General features: G+C 44.4%; 1 protein-coding gene across 4 annotated transcripts in view; it reads left to right on the top strand.

The window, feature by feature from the left end:
• STK32B (serine/threonine kinase 32B) overlaps positions 1 to 21,483 on the top strand; it is a 413,422-nt gene that overhangs the window by 365,679 nt on the left and 26,260 nt on the right. For all 4 annotated transcript variants that reach the window (XM_059165449.1, XM_059165457.1, XM_059165476.1 and 1 more), the window contains one exon: positions 14,068 to 14,171. In XM_059165449.1, the coding sequence (XP_059021432.1) occupies positions 14,068 to 14,171 (104 nt within the window). The remainder of the gene's footprint in view (positions 1 to 14,067; positions 14,172 to 21,483) is intronic.

Here is a 21,483-nt window from a genome sequence, read left to right on the forward strand (position 1 = left end):
TTGTCACCTCGCTTTTTCTTCTCTTTGGTCCATTTGTTCTTTGTTCATTTGCTGCTCTTCTACTTTATTTTGGATTACTTGATCATTAGGAATGATTCCACTTTAACTTCCCTACTGGGTTAGTGTCTATACCTCTATTTAAAAAAATATATAGTTTAGAGGTTGCCCTATATAAATAATATACATCATCAATCAGAATCTACCTTGAAATCATACCACTTCATGTATAATGTAAGAATCTTAGAATAATAAACTCCCCGTGCCTCCCACCCATCTTTTGTTTTTTTGTGCTATAGATACACAATTAATTGATTTTATTTTTGCTTCAGTCAATTATATCTATAGTGGTTAATAAGAAAAAATGATTTTCTCTTTACCTTCCTTTTTCCCATTTCCAATATTTTTTATTTCTTTGTGCAGCTTCAGTTTCTGTAGTGTATCATATTCATTCTACCTGGAGGGCTTCCTTTAAAAATCCTTGTAGTGAAAGCCTAGTGGTAGTGAACTCCTTCATTCTTTTGTTTGTTGGAAAAAGTCTTCATTTGTGTGCATTTTAAAAAGAGATGTTAACAGAATTCTGGATGCACAAGTGTTTTGGGGTTTTTTGTTTTGTTTTGTTTTGTGTTTTGTTTCTCTCTCTCTCTCTCTCTCTCTCTCAGCGCTCAAGTTTGTCACTCTATTGCTTATGGCAATATTTCTAACAACAAATTTGCTATAATTTTTTGGTTTTAAATGTGATGTGCCTACGTGTGTTTTTTTAACCCTTTCGTGTTTTACCTGGTTGGTGTTCTCTGAGCTTCTTGGATATGTGTGGTTTGATGACGCACAACTTTTTTTGAAAATTCCTGGTCATCATCTGCAAGTATTTCATATTTCTCTCTCTCTCTCTCTCTCTCTCTCTCTCTCTCTCTTCTGTTCTTGAATTTCTGTTACATATGTTAGACCTTTCATGTTTTCTCATAACAACTGGATGTTCTTATTTTTTTCTAATTTTTTCTTTTAGTGTTTCACTTTGAATAATTTTGTTTGATCTATCTTCAAGTTTACTTCCTCTTTCCTTGGCAGTTTTAAGTTATGTTGGTGAGCCTGTTGGGGGCATGCTTTATTATTATTAACATTTCCATCCAATCTTTTATAGATTCCATCTTTCGGTTGAAATATCCATCTTTTAATGTGTACTGTCTACTTTTTCCACCAGAATCTTTAAAATGTTTTAAATTCCTTGTCTTTTAGTTCTAACGTCTGGTTCATATTCAAATATGAATATGATATTTTTTGATTGCTGTGTCTCTTCACATGGGAATTCTATTTGTTTGTTCTTGTTCCCCCCACCCCTTTTTGTCATGTGTCTCATAACTTCTGGTTAAAGACTAAACATTATGTGTAGGACAGTGTTTATGCCTGGAAATTTGTGTGTCTCTCCCACTACTATACCTTTAGGGGTGTAGAAGAACTGAGCCAATCTAATCAGCAGCTGAGCTGTGTCTAGGTTGATAAGATTATCCTCAATGTACTTCCTCTTAAATTAGTGCTTCCTCAGTGTTCCTGTTCTACCTCCTGGGCCTGTGCCTTAAAGAGGGTCTCATTCCTGTTCCTTCTGTTCTTTGGCAGGAGACTTCTCTTTCTTGTTCCTTGATACTTGGTCTGGTTGAGGTGGCTCAACCAGTCTTATGCGGGCTCTGTGTAATCCATCATCTTGTCTTGGGGGTGGGTCTTGCTCACTGACCATGTGCCTCTCATAGCAATGGGAAACCATGAATTGTCTGAGCCCAGGATGATTTTTTTTTTTGTCCCTTTCCCCTTGCCCCTCATACTCAGTGAGTATTCACCTGTGCCCTTGTAGTCACAGAATTGTCTGCCCTTTCTTTTTTTAGCTCAAGGATTCTTTTCCATAGGGATATGGAGAGGTGGATCCAGGTAGGACTTTGTGCCCTCTTGAAGCAGTAACTGCTCTCTTCCCCAAATAGTTGCATCAAGACAAGCTTTCTACAGCCTCCTGCCTTCTTCTAATCCTTTCAGGAATTCACAGTGAGGTCAGCAGAGAAGAGCTGTGAGGAGAGGTGAATCCTCCTTGCAACTGGAAAACAGCAGTTCTATTCTCTCGCTTAAGCAAGCACACAACATTCAGCAATTCAGTAAGCATTTTAGCAAAGTTTCTTACCCTCTTCTGGGGCATCCCTGTCTTTTTCCCATGCTCTTCCTAAGGTAAGCCAGTACTCACATCCCTCTCTCTTCTCAGAATAACTGTCTTTCCTTAGACTTCTGACTAATCAGGTTTGAGAAAAATTATGGTTTTTCTAATGATCTAAAAAAATGATGATCTAGATTTTTCTCATTGTTAGGCTGGGAGAGACACTCTTTCCAACTTCTACATTTTGAACAGAAGCAGAATTGTCCAAGGTCTTTGATATGATGGAAAAGAGAGATGAATTAAATTGGAGGGGTCAAAAGTAATTTTGCTGAGGAAGTCACTTTTCAGATAAGTTCCTAAAAAATGACAGATGTTGTTCAGTATAAAGGGATGTAAAAGTTTTGCAGAAAGAATTGCATTTGCCAAAGCCCTGAGGCAAAAAAGGAGCTTTGTCACATAGAAAGAACTAAGATAAAGCTAGTGTGGCACAAGCAAAGCAGGCTAGGAGAATGAGTCTGCAGAGGTGTGTGGGGCCAGATCATGTACTACCTGAATGCCATGTCCAAGATTTTGGTTTCCATGTACAGCAAGTTCAGTGGGAAGTTTTAAAGAGCATTAATTTCAGGGTGCCTGGCTGACTCAATGGGTTAAGAATCTGACTCTTGGCTTTGTCTCGGTCATGATCTCAGTGTTATGAGATTGAGGCCAAAGTCAGGCTCCCTGCTCAGTAGGGAACCTGCTTGTGATTCTCTCTCCCTCTTCTTCTGCCCCTCCCCACCACTCTCTCTCTCTCTCTCTCTCTCCCTCTCTCAAATAAATAACAAAAATCATTAATTTTTTGGATAAACAGAGAATATGGAATACTTTAAGAGAGTGGCACTATGTAAATGAACACTTCTATCAGCATAACATGCTAGTAGAGCCCCAATTTCACATACTGACAGTGTAAAATGCACTGAGTCTAAACCTGTGCTTCCAGTTAGAACATCATCCTAAAGGAAAACTTCTAAAAACTTTTTTTTTCTTTTTTCTAAATCTACTAGTTTAATCTGACATGTTTCACGTGAAGTCATTTTCTGGTCCTGGCACATCATTTATTTCTGCATCTCATCAGAGCTTCTGTTTTTACTTTTAGACCAATGACACTTCTCCTCTCCTCTTCTCATGTAGACTTGTGAAGTCTAATGGTCAACCCCTGAGCAACACCTCATATACTTTAATGAAACCAGTTTTCAGTTGCTATTAATGCTGCTAATGTCCCAGAAAGGGAGAAGTTATCAGACTGACACAGGAGTTTCATTTTGTCTCAGTGTAATATGTAAGCGTGTGACACCTGAGTTCATCTGGCTAGCTACAGAGCCAAAGAAATATAAATTACTCCCAAGGGATCTAGACAGAAAACCAGGCATGCTGCTTATCTCTGTTTTCCACAGCTTTTCAGCATACTTTAATGCAAAGAACTATGATGGAACTCTTGAATCATTTGGGGAATAGGTACAACATGTACCTCTTTGAGCTGGGCTCTCATTTGTGTGTGCATTTCATTGCTCATGCAATAATGAGTTGATATAATGGTAACTAGCTCACATCTGTTGAGAACTTGCTATGTGTCTGTCCCTGTACTCAATGCATCACATACTTTATCTCACTACGCAGTAGGGAACATTATTATTCCACAGAATCTGACACTTGTACAGGGGTTAAGTGCTTGCCCAATGACAAATAGCCAGCAATGGTAGCCACTGAGATTTGAAATTAGGTCTCTGTGACCAACTTCTTTGCTGCTATAATGGATTGAGCATCTACTTCTAGATCAGCTTCATGCTAATCCCTGGGCCTCTGGGACTGATTTAGTCATATCCCTACCCACAAAGAGTTCACAGCCCAGTGAGGAAGGTGGAAATATATGCCATTAGTTAAATTATAGCATGATCAGTGTTGCAAGGTAGGTACAGACCAGGGTTTGCTGAGAATCCAGAACATAGATTGATATACTTGGCCAGGAGAGGGGGCAAAGGGGGGGAACAGAGGAATAGCATGAGATTCCATGAACATTCCACAGAGGGAATGAAATTTGGTTTGGGTCTTGAAGTATGAGTAGGAGTTCATGAGTATAAAAAATAGGGTACAGATTATCAGACAAGTTACAGATAATTAAAAGTAAAGAATATCCTACTTTTGAAGTTGGCATAATGAGCAATATAATAAAGGCAGTACCCAAGTATGAGGTTGGAGCTGGCCTTTAGGAATTCTTGTGCTAGGGCCTATGAACTTTATTCTATAGCAAATAGAAAAACTTGGAATGAATTTAAATTACAAGATTTGAACACATGAGTAATAATAATACACCACCAACAAAATTAGATAGCATTTACTGGCACTTACTATGGGCTCAATAAATACATACACAATTTCATTTTTCTTCACAACATTATGTAGCAAATATTGCTATTCCTTTTTTCAGATGAGAAAAGCTGAGGTAGAAATAAGAGGTGGAGTAGCTTGCCCAAGGCCATTGTACTAATAAGCTGGGGAGCTGAGGTTCATTTGCAGGCCTGAAAAAATTCCTACTTTCACATCTTTAACCCCTCTGTTTCCTTGATTCTGCTGACTCAGATGGAGGTGGGATTAGAATGCTAGGCTGGATTAAGGTGGCATCTCAATGTGGTTTTGATTTGAATCTCCCTGATGGCTAATGATGTTGAACATTTTTTCATGTGTCTGTTAGCCATTCATTTATCTTCTTTGATCTATTCATGTCTTCTGCCCATTTTTTGACTTGATTATTTGTTTTTTTGGGTGTTGAGTTTGAGAAGTTCTTTACAGATCTTGGATACAAGCCTTTTGTCTCTAATGTCATTTGCAAATATCTTCTCCCATTCTGTGGGTTGCCTCTTTGTTTTGTTGACTGTTTCCTTTGCTGTGCAAGAGCTTTTTATCTTGATGAAGTCCCAAAAGTTCATTTTACTTTTGTTTCCTTTGCCTTTGGAGACATATCTTGAAAGAAGTTGCTGTGGCTGATATCGAAGAGGTTACTGCCTATGCTCTCCTCTAATTTTGATGGATTCCTGTCTCACATTGAGGTCATTCATCCATTTTGAGTTTATCTTTGTGTATGATAAAAGAGAATGGTCAAGTTTCATTCTTCTACACATAGCTGTCCAAGTTTCCCAGCACCATTTATTGAAGAGACTGTCTTTTTCCCATTGGGTATTTTTTTCTACTTTGTCTAAGATTAGTTAAACATAGAGTTGAGGGTCCATATCTGGGCTCTCTATTTTGTTCCATTGACCTATGTGTCTGTTTTTGTGTCAGTACCATGCTGTCTTGGTGATCACGGTTTTGTAATATAGCTTGAAATTAAACAATGAGATGCTGCCAGCTTTGTTTTTCTTTTTCAACATTTTCTTGGTGATTTGGTGTCTTTTCTGGTTCCATACAAATTTTGTTTGTTCCAGCACTCTGAAAAATTCTATTGGTATTTTGATCAGGATGGCAATGCAAGTACAGATTTGCTCTAGAGAGCATAGACATTTTAGCAAGGTTTATTCTTCAGTACCATGAGCATGGAATGTTTTTCCATCTTTTTGTGTCTTCTTTGATTTCTTTCATAAATGTTCTGTAGTTTCTAGAGTATTGACAAGGCAAGAAACAACAAATGTTAGAGAAGATGTGGAGAAAGGGGAACCCTCTTACACTGTTGGTGGGAATGCAAGTTGATACAGCCACTTTGGAAAACAGTATGGATGATCCTCAAAAAATTAAAAATAGAGCTACCCTATGACCCAGCAATTGCACTACTGGGCATTTACCACAGAGATACAGATGTAGTGAAAGGAAGGGCCACATGCACCCCAATGTTCATAATATGTCCACAATAGCCAAATTGTGGAAGGAGCCAAGATGCCCTTCAACAGATGAATGGTTAAAGAAGATGTGGTCCATATATGCAATGGAATATTACTTAGCCATCAGAAAGGATGACTACTGACCATTTGCATCAACACAGATGGAACTGGAGAAGATTATGCTAAGTGAAATAAGTCAAGCAGAGAAAGTCAATTATCTTATGATTTTACTCATATTTGGAACATAAGGAATAGCACAGAGGATATTAAGAGAAAGAAGGGAAAAATGAAGGGGGGAAATCAGAGAGGGAGATGAACCATAAGAGACTGTGGACTCTGAGAAACAAACTGAAGGTTTTAGAAGGCGGGGGGGTTGGGAGTGGGCTCACCTAATGATGGGTATTAAGGAGGGCACATGTTGTAATGAGCACTGGGTGTTAAGTGCAAATAATGAATCATTGAACACAACATCAAAACCTAATAATGTACTGTACAGTGACTAACATAACATAATTTAAAAAAAGAAGAAAAGAAAGAATGCTAGACTGGAGTAGGTGAGAGGCCATGGTGTGTTCAGGCAGAGATGAAACAGAGTAGAGAGGAAGTTTCTGGAAGAGGAAAATGAAAGTCTTGGGGCCAATCAAATTATCAAAAGCAGAGCCTGAAGGAGGGGTAGAAACTAGGAGACTCCCCCATTCTGACTCATGCAACTGAGCTGACCATGGGCTGAGACCAAAACCCCAGGAGGAAGACAGTTGGAGAGGGATGAGTTTGCTTGAGCAGGCTGAGTGTGCAGTGCCCACAGGACTGCCAGGTACAGGTGTCCATGAGGCAGCTGGATGCACAGATATGGCCATCCTGCTGGCCAGGATGTACAAGCTGGAGAGAGGGTCTTGCCATTAATAAAGACCCAACAGGTAGAACACCTGGGTTCTGGTCCCAGCTGGGCCAGAAATCACCAAACACCTCCAACTGGCTTCACTTCCTTCACCTAGAAACTGTTGGGGAGGTAGGAAATTACCATAAAGGTCCCCTCTAGACTGAAACATGTTAATTCTGTGTTCCCAGTCAAGGAGGCAATTACATATAGAAATAGATCCTGGAAGCCTCTGAGCTTGTAGGCTAGACATTGGCTAGCATGCCACACTCTGCTGCGGCATTCAAAGCCTTCAGCAATATACATAGAGCTAAACTAGCAGGATCATAATTATAACTTAAGAGGCTATTGTGTTATTCTCATATTTTTAGTCTTGCGTGGTTAACATAGGATGGCTGATCCCACCACATGGGTATTTACATTTCTATGGAAGTGGGGAGATGTTAGTGGGAGGAGAGGCTGGTCCTCCCAAGCCACTGGGCTGGGCTAGAGAAGGAGCCATAGGTTCAAACCATGGCTCTGGAAGGCAGCCCAGTTTGTTAGCCCAGCAAGCTCACAAATGGGCTTTGTGTGCAACACACACCAGGTTCCATGAAAGATCCTGGGGATGCAGCAGGGAAGGACACGGGCACTGTCAAGGAATGTGATTCAAGAGCTGATTTCCATAAGATTTTATCAGTGTGCATGTTCATGGTGAGCCACTTAGTTATTTTTCTTTTGGGTTATGTTGAAACCCTAATTTCCTCCAATGTAGAATTCCTGGATCTTCATCCATGCTCTTGGCTTCAGCTCCAGTTGAATTAGCAGATTTAACACAATGACCTTGTAGAGATTTGGGGATGTAAAATATATATTATATATTGTGTGTGTGTGGAAATAAAAATAATTCCTTATATATATATAATATTATATATATTTATATTATATATTTTTATATATAAAGAATTATTTTTATTTCAGCATATTTCAGCATAAGCATGGTGTAATTTGGTGGAAAATGTCTGGATTTTGAAGGAGACATGGTAGGATTTTTATCATCCTTCTGAACGAACCCCGAGAAGGGGGCAGGGAAACATGCTCAATAAGGCTCTGAGTCTCCCCCACTGCATCACCCAGGCATGTAACTGGACTACTCCAAGCCTCAGCTTCCAAGCTTAGAGATAATAATAGCACTGCCTCCAAGGTCCTTCTGAGGGTAAAATGAGTTAACACATGCAAAACTTGTGGAACATAAGAAATAACACAGAGGACATGGGAAGATGGAGAGAAGAAGGGAGTTGAGGGAAATTGGAGGGAGAGATGAACCATGAGAGACTATAGACTCTGAAAAACAATCTGAGGGTTTTGAAGGGGCGGGGAATGGGAGGGTGGGGGAGCCAGGTGGTGGGTAGTGTGGAGGGCACGTATTGCAGGGAGCACTGGGTGTGGTGCATAAACAATGATATCTGTTACACTGAAAAGAAATTAAAATAAAATAAAATTATACACACACACACACACACACACACACACACACACACTGTAGGACATGCTCTTTAAATATTAGCTTTGCCGAGAAGTAAATAATATACGTAAAAAACCATGACTTCTGGCACATGGTGGACACTCCATAAGTGACCACATGAGTATTGCAACTCTTGGTGTTGTCACCAAAATCATGGCTCTTGGTAATAAAGGAACAGGTGTTTGGGGCACTAGGCTGAAAGCTGTAAGAATGGTGGTCAGGTCCAGGTTTTTCCACTCACAGTTTCCATGTCCCTGAAATTACCCCTTTACCTCCTCAGTTTCTCCATCTGTGGTTTGGGTGCTTTGGGGCTGAATAGGGGTAATATATGAAGGAACTTTGTGCCCTAGAAAGTTCTTTATGACTGTTTTGTGTATGATGATTGTAGTGAGAGGTGGCATTTCCAGTGGCTGAAGATAGAAGATTCAGGATTGAATGTTCCCCCACCAGGCCATTGCCAAGAAGTTTTAATCAAGAAGGACTTGGGGCATTTTGTTCATCTTTAATCCAATCAGGGGTATCCAGACCTTGGATCCTGGACATCATTCTGAGCAAGGCCATAACCAACTCCTCTTACCTGGTTGGTTTTTCATTTGCTGTCCTGGAGAGGCAGGACACTGTCCCACTCACTGTCCTGCAGGGAAAGCCCAATCCTGGCCATGGCAATGTTTGCCCATCCTGTTTCTTCTGCAGCCAGACTCAACAACTTATACTTATGAATCTCTTAAAGCAAGGCTTATTGGTACATGCAGATGGTCCATAAAGATGTTGTTTTTATTAGCAATGTACTGAGCTTAGAACAGTGCTTGGTACATAGCAAGGTACATAGTTTGTGGTTTGTATTATAATCATTCATTTTGTCAGTCAACAAACCTTTCCCACTTGTCTTCTTCATGACAGGCAGGCATGAACACCAAGACAAGAGATCATGACAGTTCCTGCCCTCAGGAAGCTTAGGGTCCCATGAAAAGCAGACAAATAAGCAAAAATGCAGCAGAGGGTGTGAATGTTGCCATCAAGAGATGCCTAGTGAAGGTGGGATCAAGAAAAACCCAAATCTAGAGGATCCTAGGTGGCTCAGTGGATTAAAGCCTCTGCCTTCAGCTCGGGTCATGATCCCAGAGTCCTGGGATCAAGCCCCATGTCAGGCTCTCTGCTCGGTGGGGAGCCTGCTTCCTCCTCTCTCTCTCTCTCTGCCTGCCTCTCCACCTACTTGTGACCTCTGTCTGTCAAATAAATAAATAAAATCTTTTTTTTTTTTTTCTATTTAATTTTTTAATAGTGTTTTCCTCTGATTTTGGAATATCAGTATCAGGATAATATGTAGTGTCTTCATCTGATTTTGGCATCAGGATAACACTGGCCTTGAAGAATGAGTTTGAGAATGTTCCTTTCCCCCTTCCACTTTTTGGGAAGAGTTTGAGAAGGATTGGCATTCATTCTTCTTTGGATAATCAACAGAATTTGCCAATGAAGCCATCTGTTGTCCTGGGATTTTCTGTGGTGGTGGGTCTCCTTGCTTTTTATGTGTTTGTTCAGATTTTCTGTTTATTCCTGATTCAGTTGTGGTAGGTTGTGTGTTGCTGAGAGTTGATCCATTTCTTCCAGGTTTTCTCATCTGTGGGTGCAGAGTTGTTGGTAGCAGTCCCTTAAACTCCTACATATTTCTGTAGGATCAGTTGTAATGCTTCCTCTTTCAGTTCTGATTTGATTTGCGTTTTCTCTTATTTTTCTTCTTAGGTGGTCTAGCTAAACATTTGTCAATTTGGTTTGTCTTTTCAAATAACAAACTCTTAGATTCATTGATTTTTTTTTCTTACTTTCTTTTTTTTTTTCAGGTGGGCGGTGTCTATTTCATTTATTTCCACTCTCCTTCATTACTTCTGCTAACTTTGGTATTAGTGTACTCTTTTTTTCCCCTCTCCCTCAAGGTGTAAAGTTAGGATGTGTAGTTGAGATCTTTGCAATTTCTTTTTTTTTTTTTCACATTGGAATGTTTCATGGCATTGTTAATCTCTCTCAGTCTGATCTCTTGGGCCTTAAGTTGTTTTTCCCAGGCCTCCTCGATTTCCTTCTTTTCTATTATCTTCTCCTCTAGCTCACTGATTCGCTCTTCTGCCTCGTTTACCCTGGCAGTGAGAGGATCTGGTTTAGACTGCATTTCATCAAGATAAGCAAAGAAAACAGTCAACAAAACTAAGAGGCAACCCATGGGATGTGAGAAGATATTTGCAAATGCCAGTACAGATTAAAGGCTGGTATACAAGATCTATAAATAACTTCTCAACTCAACACCCAAGAAACAACTAAGTCAAAAACTGAGCAGAAGACCTGAACAGACACTTCTCCAAAGAAGACATATTAATGGCTAATAGAGACATGAAAAATGTTCATCATCATTAGCCATCAGGGAAATTCAAATAAAAACCACATTGAGATACCACCTTACACCAGTCAGAATGGCAAAAAATGACAAGGCAGGAAACAACAAGTGTTGGAGAGGATGTGGAGAAAGGGGAGCCCTCATACACTGTTGGTTGGAATGCAAGTTGGTGCAGCCACTTTGGAAAACAGCTTGGAGGTCCCTAAAAATGTTAAAAACAGAACTACCTATGACCCAGCAATTGCACTACTGGGTATTTACCCTGAAGACACAGATGTAGTGAAAAGAAGGGCCATCTGTACTCCAATGTTCATAGCAGCAATGGCTGCTATTGTGGTCACAATAACCAAACTGTGGAAAGAGCCAAGATGCCCTTCAGCAGATGAATGGATGAAGAAGATATGGTTCATATATACAATGGAAGATTACTCAGCCATCAGAAAGGATGAATACCCAATATTTGCATCAACATGGATGGGACTGAAGGAGATTATGCTGAGTGAAATAAGTCAAACAGAGAAAGATAATTACCATATGATTTTACTCATATTTGGAACATAAGGAATAGCACAGAAGACATTAGGGGAAGGGAGGGGAAAATGAAGGGGGCGATATCAGAGGGGGTGAGGAACCATGAGAGACTATGGACTCCAGGAAACAAACTGAGGGTTTCAGAGGGGAGGGGCAAAGGGGGATGGGTTAGCCTGGTGGTGGGTATTAAGGAGGCCACGTATTACATGAAGAACTGGGTGTTATACATAAACAATGAATCATGGAACACTACATCAAAAACTAATGAAGTACTGTATGGTGACTAACATAACACCATAAAAAAATTAAAAAATGAAACATTTTTAAAACAGGAAAAAAACCCTCAGCAGGGAAAATGGACAACTTATTCATTCATCGACATGTGAGGGGAGTCTCTTAACTGTCCTTGTAACTTATACCCATCCCAGTTGTGTAGGGGAGGAAAGAATGTCACAGGCCACAGCTATTGGTCACTTGATTGGTCATGACACCCAGGACAGAATGCTGCTTGTGCCCTGAATTCCAAATGGGCTGGGGCTGCTGGGCATGACAAGGATCTATGGGGAGCACCTCAGCACAAACAGCCATCCCTGCGCTCATGGGCACATTCCTGCTTCCTGCACTGTCTGAGCATACGGGCTGGGCCAGGAGACAGCCATCCATGCCTGGGAATGCACAGACAGCACGATGTTCCAAAACTCTCAGCACAGAGGGAAGAGGGCAGGTACACAGACTGAGATGCAGGGAAGGAAGTTCCTCGAGATGGAAGCTCAGTTTCAGACTCACAGTGGGATCCAGGTGGGAGTGCCTGCTAAGAAATCAATGAGTTGCTCACAGGGTGCTTAATGAAAAGGTGAGATCACCACCTCTGCCATCAAGCTGATCTACAGTGGAAGGGTGGGGCAGACATCAAGAGGCTAAACATGCACAACTCAGCAGCTGGATGAAATTTACGATGGTCTCCAGACCTCTGGGTGATATGGTGGGTGATATGGCAGGATGGATGGCGATGAGGCTAAGAGTGACAGAAGAGACTGGAATGCCCATTCTACTAATGAAAACCATGCCTGAGATTTCTGGAGCACCCACTCCAGCCCAGCCAGGCAGGGGGCTGAGCCCTTGGCACATAATCTTTTATTTAATCCTTGTAACAGCCCAATGAAGAAACTCTTCTTATTATTCACATTTCATCAAACCGAAGCAAAGAGAAGCTTATGTAACTTGTTAAACTCTGGTCCAGCCACACCGGCCTGCTTCCTGTTCCCCAGCATAGCCCACTAGTTTCTCTGTAAGACTCAGATAACTGAAGGGGACACTCCTTGTAATTCCCAATCCTACCTCCCCCTAATTTCAACAGAATATCTTTGTGTACTTAAAGAAATATTAATATGAACTTTACTTCAAACAAGGACTCTGTCCATGCATGAGGCACACCTCAGCTTGGCACTTCCTGGCTGTGTGACATCCTTCATCCCGCTGTCCCTCTCTGAACTTCATCTGTAAAATGGGTCCGAGGCAACATGACTGTGGGGGGATCTTGTGAAGAGGTTCTCAGTAGAACCCAAGGGAGAATGTGAGCTGTAAGATACAGAGCAAGTGGGGAGCATGGTCACAGGGCAGCTAGAATCTGGCCACTAGTTGGAGGCATGTGTCCAGCTTCTAACCCAAGAGCCCCAATTGGAGCATGTGTGTCCTGCCTCGCCCGCCTCACCTAGCCTTCCCCGTTCCCATGCCTGCTGAATGCCAGTCTGAAAATTGAGCTGAAACATCTTTAATCACAACGTGTTGTGGTTCCAAGGGACAGATTTTGCCTGCTCTGACAACTTCAAGATGGAATTATGTCTGCAAGTTAATTTGCTGGAAAGGATCCTCATTTCACAAAATTTTCCTGGAAGCCAATACGAGCAATTAGAGCATAGGCACACTCTTGGCCTAGGGATTTGGGGGTGGTGCAATGAGATTAATGCACATTCAGCACATTAGAACACCTGCGGGCCAAGGATCCCCCAGGAAAAGCACAGTGCTCTGAAGAATCAGGGTCCATCACCCTAGGGCCTCCAGCCTTCACTTTTTGTTCGGCTGAGGTGAAATTCACAGAATTACCCATTATAGGAGCAACTCTGTAGCATTTAGTACATTCTCAATGTTATGTGACCGCCACCTCTCCCCAGTTCCAGAACATTGTCATCTCCCCCAGCGGACATCCATGAAGCAGTTACTCCCAATTTCCCCTCTCCCCCTCCTTCCGAGCTAGGCAACCCCTAATCTGCCTTCTGTCTCTGTGGCTATGCCTACCCTGAGAGTTTCATAGTGGAGCCTACCTGTGCCAACCTAAGACTGTTTCTTGTGAGAGGCAGCAGGCTTCATGGGTTCTAAGCGTCCCCCATTGTTAGGACACCTGACCCAGTTGGTGTTGGTGCCAAAGGCAGAGGGACATTTACAAGGTGCGGTTTCTTCATCTTAACTCAGACCTTACCCCACCTCTGTTCATGCTGACGGAGTCATGCCCCCCCAGTCCCCCTCCTCCAGGGGACTTACCCCACCTCTGCCCTAGCAGACCCCCTCCCCCACACATTGGAGCACCCATACTCCCCGGGGGCCACACCAGTGTTTCCTGTGATGCCTGCTTGTGGCTTACGGAGGGCAGGAGCCACATGGCACAGTGGACAAAGTCCTGGCTTTGCCTTCGGAGAGTCAGGCTCCTGTCTCCCCCACCCCCATGTGCCCTCTCTGAGGGGTGGTGAGTGTAAACTGTGGCACGCGGTGACCTTCTCTCTGTCCTGTCTTTGGCAGCCCCAGAAGTGTTCCAGGTGTACGTGGACGGAGGCCCCGGTTACTCGTACCCCGTGGACTGGTGGTCCCTGGGTGTCACGGCCTACGAGCTGCTCCGGGGCTGGGTAAGATGTGCACCTGCTTGGGGGACACGGGGAGCCCTAGAAGTTGAGGGTCAGGTCAAATCGGACCAGGGTGCTATTGGCTGGCCACCCGGCTGGGAAGGAGCCCACGTGAGGAGTCCAAGGCACTGGATTTCAGTTCTGATGGCCCGTGTGCCTGAGGTCCCTGAGCATTAAAGCGGCCCAGAGTGAGCTTCTGGTCCAGCTGCCTCCTCCTGCTCGTGGGGAAATGGATATTCACGGGGAAGGTCTTCCATCAAGGTCAGCCTCTAATCTGTGGCAGTTCAAACACCCTGGTATCGTGATTTCAAACACTGTCCTCTTTCGACCCACAATGCGGTGCGCCTGCCTGATTTTCCAGCTCGATTTGAAGCTCTTTAAATACAGGAACCATCTTTTTTTTGTTGGTTCTGTATCTTCCCCCAAATACATAGCTCGATGTCCCATAAAAATGGGACATTCAGTGTGTACTTCCGTTTTTATTTCATTTCATTTAATAACTGAGGATAACTAATGGCAACTAATCACTCATTTTTACTTTAGTGGAAAGAATTGTGACAAACTCATTCTGAGGCATTTTTCTCTGCACAAGTATTGTTGGAAAACAATACCACTGAACCTTGGTTTCCTTCTTGGTACAACGGGAATAAAAACCTTCAGACTGTTTCTTGGAGCTGAAGTTGCCATGGGATCATTCTGACCCTAGACAGAGACCCAGGGTTTGCCTGTCACTTGCCTCGGCCTCTCCACTTCCCAGTGCAGAGCCACAGGCTGCAATGTTCAGTGTCTCACAGTGATTTGTGTCCATGCACGTTGAGGCCAGTGGAGGTGGGCTTTTGGAGGGCGAGAGTCTCCTGCCCGGGTGATAAAGAGTGAGAAATGAATGAATGAATGAATGAATGGTAAGAGCAGTTTGCAAACCATCAAAGCCATGCGAGTGCAAATAATTATTATTTTTCATCCTGTAGTTTAAACAACTATCGTCTGCTCTTAGTCTCAATTATTTCCTCTGAATTCCTCAAAAGCGTAATTACTATACATGGTGTTTTTAGAATTATATATATGTATATATATATATATATACACACACAGGTACGTATATACATATATATATATATATATATATATATATATATATATATATATATTTAGTTTTCTCAAGCACTGAATGAAAACATTCATCTTTTCTTGGCTGGTTCCTTTGCCATCTGCCGGTTTCATTGATACGCGCAGTCAGGAAGGAGTGTGACGGTCCCTAACATTGAAGGAACCAGAGGACCTGGGCATCTGCCAGAGGCTGTTTATCTGATGTCCTCATCCTACCAGAAGTTGCCCCAAGCATGAGTAGGTGTTCACTAGCAGAAAGTACATTTTCTGTGTTAAATAAAAATCAATGAAGTCAATCTGAAGATCTAACTGGCTTCATTCAATGATCCATGAGTCCAGCAGCCCCCATCTGGCACGTTGCAAGGTGCTCCAAGGAGGCCTACAAAATGGAAGCTTCTTCTAGGAGGGTGGGGCAAGATGTTGTTAGCAAAAGAAGAAGATTCCCTCTGACAAAGAGCTTTCTAGGGGGAAAAGCAAGGTTTCTTCTCTTCAGATTATCTGTCTTTCCTCTCAGTGGGGAGAGGACCCAGAGGACAGGATCCCAGGCCAGGATTAAGAAATTCCTGACACACCAGTTAAGACTACATTTTGGGAGGAGGTTGGACCTGCAATTAGGTTATGTATTAAGCCCTGGTTTGGGAACTCCTTCTAAGGGATAGCATTTTGGGACCTGTGGGCTTTGTGCCTTTTTTTTTTTTTTTTTTTTTTTTTTTTTTTTTGGTAAACATCTGTCATTCCTCACGGGTCAGAACAGTCAAAGATGATGACTTGGTAAAAAGCCCCAAGGGTAGAGTGGTTCTTGCTGCTTCCAAAATAAATTGTTTCTTTTTTAATGTGACAGGGTTTTCTATTAAGAGATCCAAATGCCACGTTCAAGGGGAGAAGGAAAAGCACACAGTGGGACCGGGGACTCTGATGTAGTGACAGAGTGACTGAATGAAAGGATGCCTGTTACATGGTTGCATAAACCTTTCTCCCAAGTATCTGGTCTGGCTTCGCCTTTGACAAGTTTATGCAAACAGTTAATTCTAGGTTTTTTATACATACAGGAAACAATCCCTCTTGGTTAAAAAACAAAAAAAACAAAAAACTATACCAAGATGCAGTCCTACTTATCTCTGGGGTGTGGAAATGGCTGTCTTTTCAAAACCCCAGAATCCTTCCATCGTGTCAGTGACAGCATCCCTGACAAGTGGTCATCCACCTCTTTGTTCCTTGAGTCCCTCAAAATCCAGGGAGCTTCTTACCTCCCAAAGATGAGAGCCATCATGGGAATTTTCCACTGTGTTCTAAGATCTTAGAGTTGGAAAGAGTTAGAAGGGGTAAGATCAGGACAGTCCTCTGGCTAGGGACCCAGGAGTACTCTAGTCTGGTAAATAGCCATCTCTTCCCACATGTTCTGTAGGGAGAGAAGAAGAATCAAGTGTCATCAATGGGCTTAAAAATCTCAACACAGAATCCCATGGCCTGGGTGGATCCTATAGGCTGGACCAGGGACATAAGTAGGATCTCTCTGCCCAAAGTAGACTCTTACTCCTCATCCTGTACACCTGCCAAGTGAAAGAAAGAGACTCAAGACTGTGACCACCTTCTCCTCCACACCCCCTCACCCCCAGTTCCCTGTTAGAGCACAGGTCCCTTTGTCTCTCTGAACTGCGACCACACCCTCTGATTAGAGAGGAGAGGTTTCCGGCCATAGACCCAGAGAAGGGCTTTAGGGTCCTCAGCACAGCCGTTGTCCCCCTCACGTCTGCCAGGCTCCAGGTGGCTTCCCTGACAGGTGCTCACCCATCTGTTCACTGGTTCTCTTTAGCATCCAGGGAGCTCCTTATCTCCGGGAAGAACCTGTTCCCTTTTTTGACCACTCGAATGGCGAGAAGGTGTTTCCTCTCACTCAACCGAAAGTTGCCTTCTCATTACAAAGGGGATCTTAGAGGACTTTACAGGGTCAAATCCTGGTTCTACCAGGTGCCTCATCAGTGATGTTAATCGAGAAATAGATCGAGTGCTCAGAATCCTCATCTGTTAATAGGGGAAAAATTAGTAATATCCACCCAACAGGATTGCTTTGAAAATTAAGCCATTGTGACGGTGCTGATTACCCAGCACGTGCCTGATGAATGTCAGCAAGCCTCCAGTCCTCACTGTGATTTCTGCCCCAGGTGTCCTGCCAGCAAAACTGCATCCTCTCTGACTTAGCACCTTACCACACTGGAGCCAGGCATGACCTCATCTGAGCCCAGGCTTCCTCCATCGTGAAATGGGATTATGAGGCCAATGCACAGGGCCACCATGGGGATGGTGAGAAAACGAGCAGAGCCCATGCAGTGTCCAACATCCATGTTAACTATGCTCCCGGCGATGACTCCGGGACAGGGCTATGCAGACAAAGTGCTAGTGACCTGCTCAGAGGAGCATGGAGAACACCTGAGGGAACAAATTAGCCTGGGTCCCAGAGGAGCTGCTAGAGGGAATAGCGTGAGTACAGGTGGGGAAGAGCCACGGAGGCGGACACGGCAAACATTTCTGACTGTAGAGCAGTCAGGGCATAGTCAGGGGCAGTCTGTAGAAGCCCCTGAGGTCAGCTGGAGACACTCGGGTTTGCCAGGTAGGCAATGTGGTGCTGTCCGTGGACATAGCCGCATGGCGGTCGAGTGGGCATGTGTCCTTGGCAGTTACACGTTTCCAGGCTCCCATCCTGGCTTTGCTTACATTCATTCGGGCCCCCATCCTGGCTTTACCACATAGTCTCTGAATGATCTGGGGTGAGCCCATGTCTCATCTACCAAGTGGGGGATGGGATTTCAGGCCCAAAACACAGGCTCCCCGACTTTGGCGCTGTGGACACATGGAGCTGGGGAATGCTTTGTGCCAGGGCAGCTGTGTGTAGTGCGGAATGTTAGCCACATCCCTGGCCTCTCCCTCCCAGATGCCGGCAGAAATCTCCCGCCACTGGGTTACAGTGACCAGAAAATATCTCCCAACATCGTCCAATATACCCTGGGGTCAAAATGTCCCTGCTCGTGAACCGCTGCGAGAGGAACCAAAAGGACTAAATGAGATCTGAATGCATGCTCGTGGTACATTGCATTGCACAGTGGGCTCTCGGTGTGGACAAAGAATGGAGACCCAAACCCCCACCTCTGGCGCCCTAAGGCCTTGTATCTCTCTGCTTCTCCCCAGACCCTTCCCTGACCTTGCCTTTGACCCCAGGCAGCTCATCTCTTTGTGGTCGCATAGACAGAGAAGGTCGGGGGTGCAGAGAGGTGATGAATAAAGAGGGAGGGTGTACGGAGCTCTCGGAGAACTAGGTCTACCCCCCTGGATGGGCTCACCCGCCGAGCGGAACAGGGAGTGTAATGGTAATGGTGTGCAAAACTGATGGAAGGAGAGAGGCGGTCCTTGAGCTGAACACTGACTTCTGGTCCCTTGGTAAAGCAGACAGAGAGCAGCGTGCCAGTAGTCAAGACCTGGGAGGAAACGGACTCTGTTACCTCATTCTTTGGGTTTTCTCTCTCCGGTGAGGTCAGGGAAAGAGCATGTGGGTTGTTCTGTGGTTTTCAGGCTGTGTTTCATGGACCTCTAGGACCCAGCAGAAGTGGCTGAACAGTTCCAGGGGTTGCAGAATGCTTCTTCTGGCTTTGGAGATTTCATAGCCCGAGGAAGTATTCTTCACTTTCATCTGTTCCGTGTTTGGGGTTTGGAGTAAAAAGGTTTTGGGGGAAAAAATTGGATTAGATGGTCCCCAAAGCCCAGCTCAGCTCTAACAGTTCAAATAACAAGTCTATAGCAATTCTCGTCCCCTCTCTTCGATTTCTCGGTAAAGTGGCATTTTTTGGTAAACTGAGTGTCCCAGAAGAGAGACCCGCCTGCATTTCATAATGAGTATATTGGTGCCCTGCTGCTTAAAGCACTTTCCCCAGAAGTACATGTAATTACCTTAGAAATGTCACTTGCTTTTCTGAGTCAACACATCCTAAGGCCAATGCATGAGAACCAAGCTTCAGTAAATTCTTTTCCGGAACAGGTGAAATAGTGATCTCGGGTTTGCCGATATTCTCATAGAAGGAGCTGGGCTTCTCTGCAGCTACCCACATGGACGAAGGCTGAGAAGGCAAGCTGCAAAGCGTATCCCATGCCTGGTGTTCCCAGCTTCTCTGTGAATATATTTAACTGCTGTGTTGGCCTCGTGGCTTATCAGGGTTACCATAATGATGACCACCGTTACTCTTACTGGTCTGGTTCTGTTTCCAGAAGCAGAGAGGACAGAGCTAGAGCATGGCGGGTTTGGAAAGTGGATGGAAAAGCAGATTGATGGATGCCTTGAGGCAACCAAGAAGGAACGACAGAATACAATGTGAATGACAAGAAAAGCCTTCCCGTTTGTCACTGGCTGGTTCTCCAGCCAGGTGCTCAGCCAGGTGGGCACTGGTGGTGTCAGAGAAATAGCAGGGACAGAGAACCTGCATCTCTGTGGGATGGGGCAAAGTCGCCACTTGTCCCGACTTCTAAAATGAGGAGGTGAGACTGCTTCATCTCCCAAGGTCCTCCCGCCACCAGCACCTGGGTTTCCAGGTACAGCTGGGACAGGATGGGAAGAATGGTCTCCCCAGAGGCAGAAACTTGAGAAGAAGCGATCCAGAAGAGTCCAGAAACTGATGTCTCCGCTCTCACTGTTCACTCCTGTTATTTCTAATTATGGTAGCAATTACTGGTGAAGTCAGGGGAGTCCTGCAAAGGCAGAGGCAGGCAGCAGCCTCAGGAAGAAACTCTACAGTCTTCATTACTGGAACCATATTCTCCGCCTCTCATGACATTGGAGGAAAATGTTTGAAGGCATTTGCAAAGAATGTTAACATATTTAGTTAGCTGGCATTTCCAGGGAGCCCACAGGTTTTGGCTTTGCTCCGCAGATTATAGGGCAAAAGGGGGAGTTCCTAATTCGATCGATACATGAAAGAGGAGGCAGCCGGTCAGGAAAAGATCCCTTCTGGGTGGGTGCATCGGAAGGCACAGTGCACTTCCACAGGCAGATGTCTTCCCCAGGGGAGCCCCATTTGCTGAAGATAAAGATTCTCCTCCATTCCAGGGAATCATCACCCACCCAGGGCTCAAGACACACTCACCTCCTTATATGGCACCTCCTATTTGCAGCAACCCTCTGGGAAGCCACCTTCCACAAGGTTGGAGCCCATGCATTATGAAGCACATGAGCCCAGTACAGGCTCTGGCCCCCTGCAGGTGTCCGGTCAGTGTTTGTGGATGGATGGACTCCATGTTTGTCCGCGTGTGCTGCTGGATGGCTGAGGCTGCTTGAGACCCTGAGAACACAGGAATGAGTACCATCCAAGCCCGCCTTCAGAGAATTCATAACTGATAATCAGGTTCACCTGGACAACTATGAACACATTGCTCTTGGTTTCTCTAGTTGGCGGAACACATGTGCTTCAGAAGTGACTCCCTGTTCCAGCCCTGAGCCATTGACCATGATGCAAACTTCAAAGCCTCTTGGCCCATGAAGCTAGATGGAGCGTGAAGAGGGGCAGTAAACTCTGTGTGTGTCGGGGGGGTGGGGGGCAGGTGAGAGCTCAGACACTGTCCAATCTGTGTACCCAGGGTCCCATCCCAAGTTCTGAGAGGTTCTTAGAGGCAAAAACAACAACAACAAACAAACCAAACAAACATGCCCAGACAATGTTGCAAAAATGCATCAGGAGGTTTAATCCTCTGCCGACCTGGCCGGGTGGAGAGCAGAGTTATGCATTCTTGCTGTGTGGGAGAGAGTGGCAGGTAGAAGCCTGGCCTCCCACCATCCATCCACCCCGCCAGGCCCAGATTTTGGTAAATCCAGCCCTATGTACTCCCAGCTGGTTCAGCCAGTGCTGGGAAATGTGACATGAGGTCCACCAGCAGGTAGGGACTGTCACTGGAGTTGATGCATGGTGTCTAGTGGATGGTGAGAGCCACCACACCCACAAGCCTGGAGCAGGGATTCAGGAGTTAGGCTGTTGGGCATAGATCCCGCCTCTGCCACTTACTGGCTATGTGACCTTGCCAAGTTCATTTAACCTCCTGTGGCCACAACAGAGCACCCACCTACTGGGTTCTGGGACCACCCTACCAGCCTGGTCCCTGTTGGCACACGGGGAGGGGCCACGTGCCCTGTGCTGAAAGAGGAACGCCCACTGTTATGTGAAGGGAAAGCATA

This window comes from Mustela lutreola, chromosome 1, assembly GCF_030435805.1.
Source record: "Mustela lutreola isolate mMusLut2 chromosome 1, mMusLut2.pri, whole genome shotgun sequence".
Lineage (NCBI taxonomy): Eukaryota > Metazoa > Chordata > Mammalia > Carnivora > Mustelidae > Mustela > Mustela lutreola.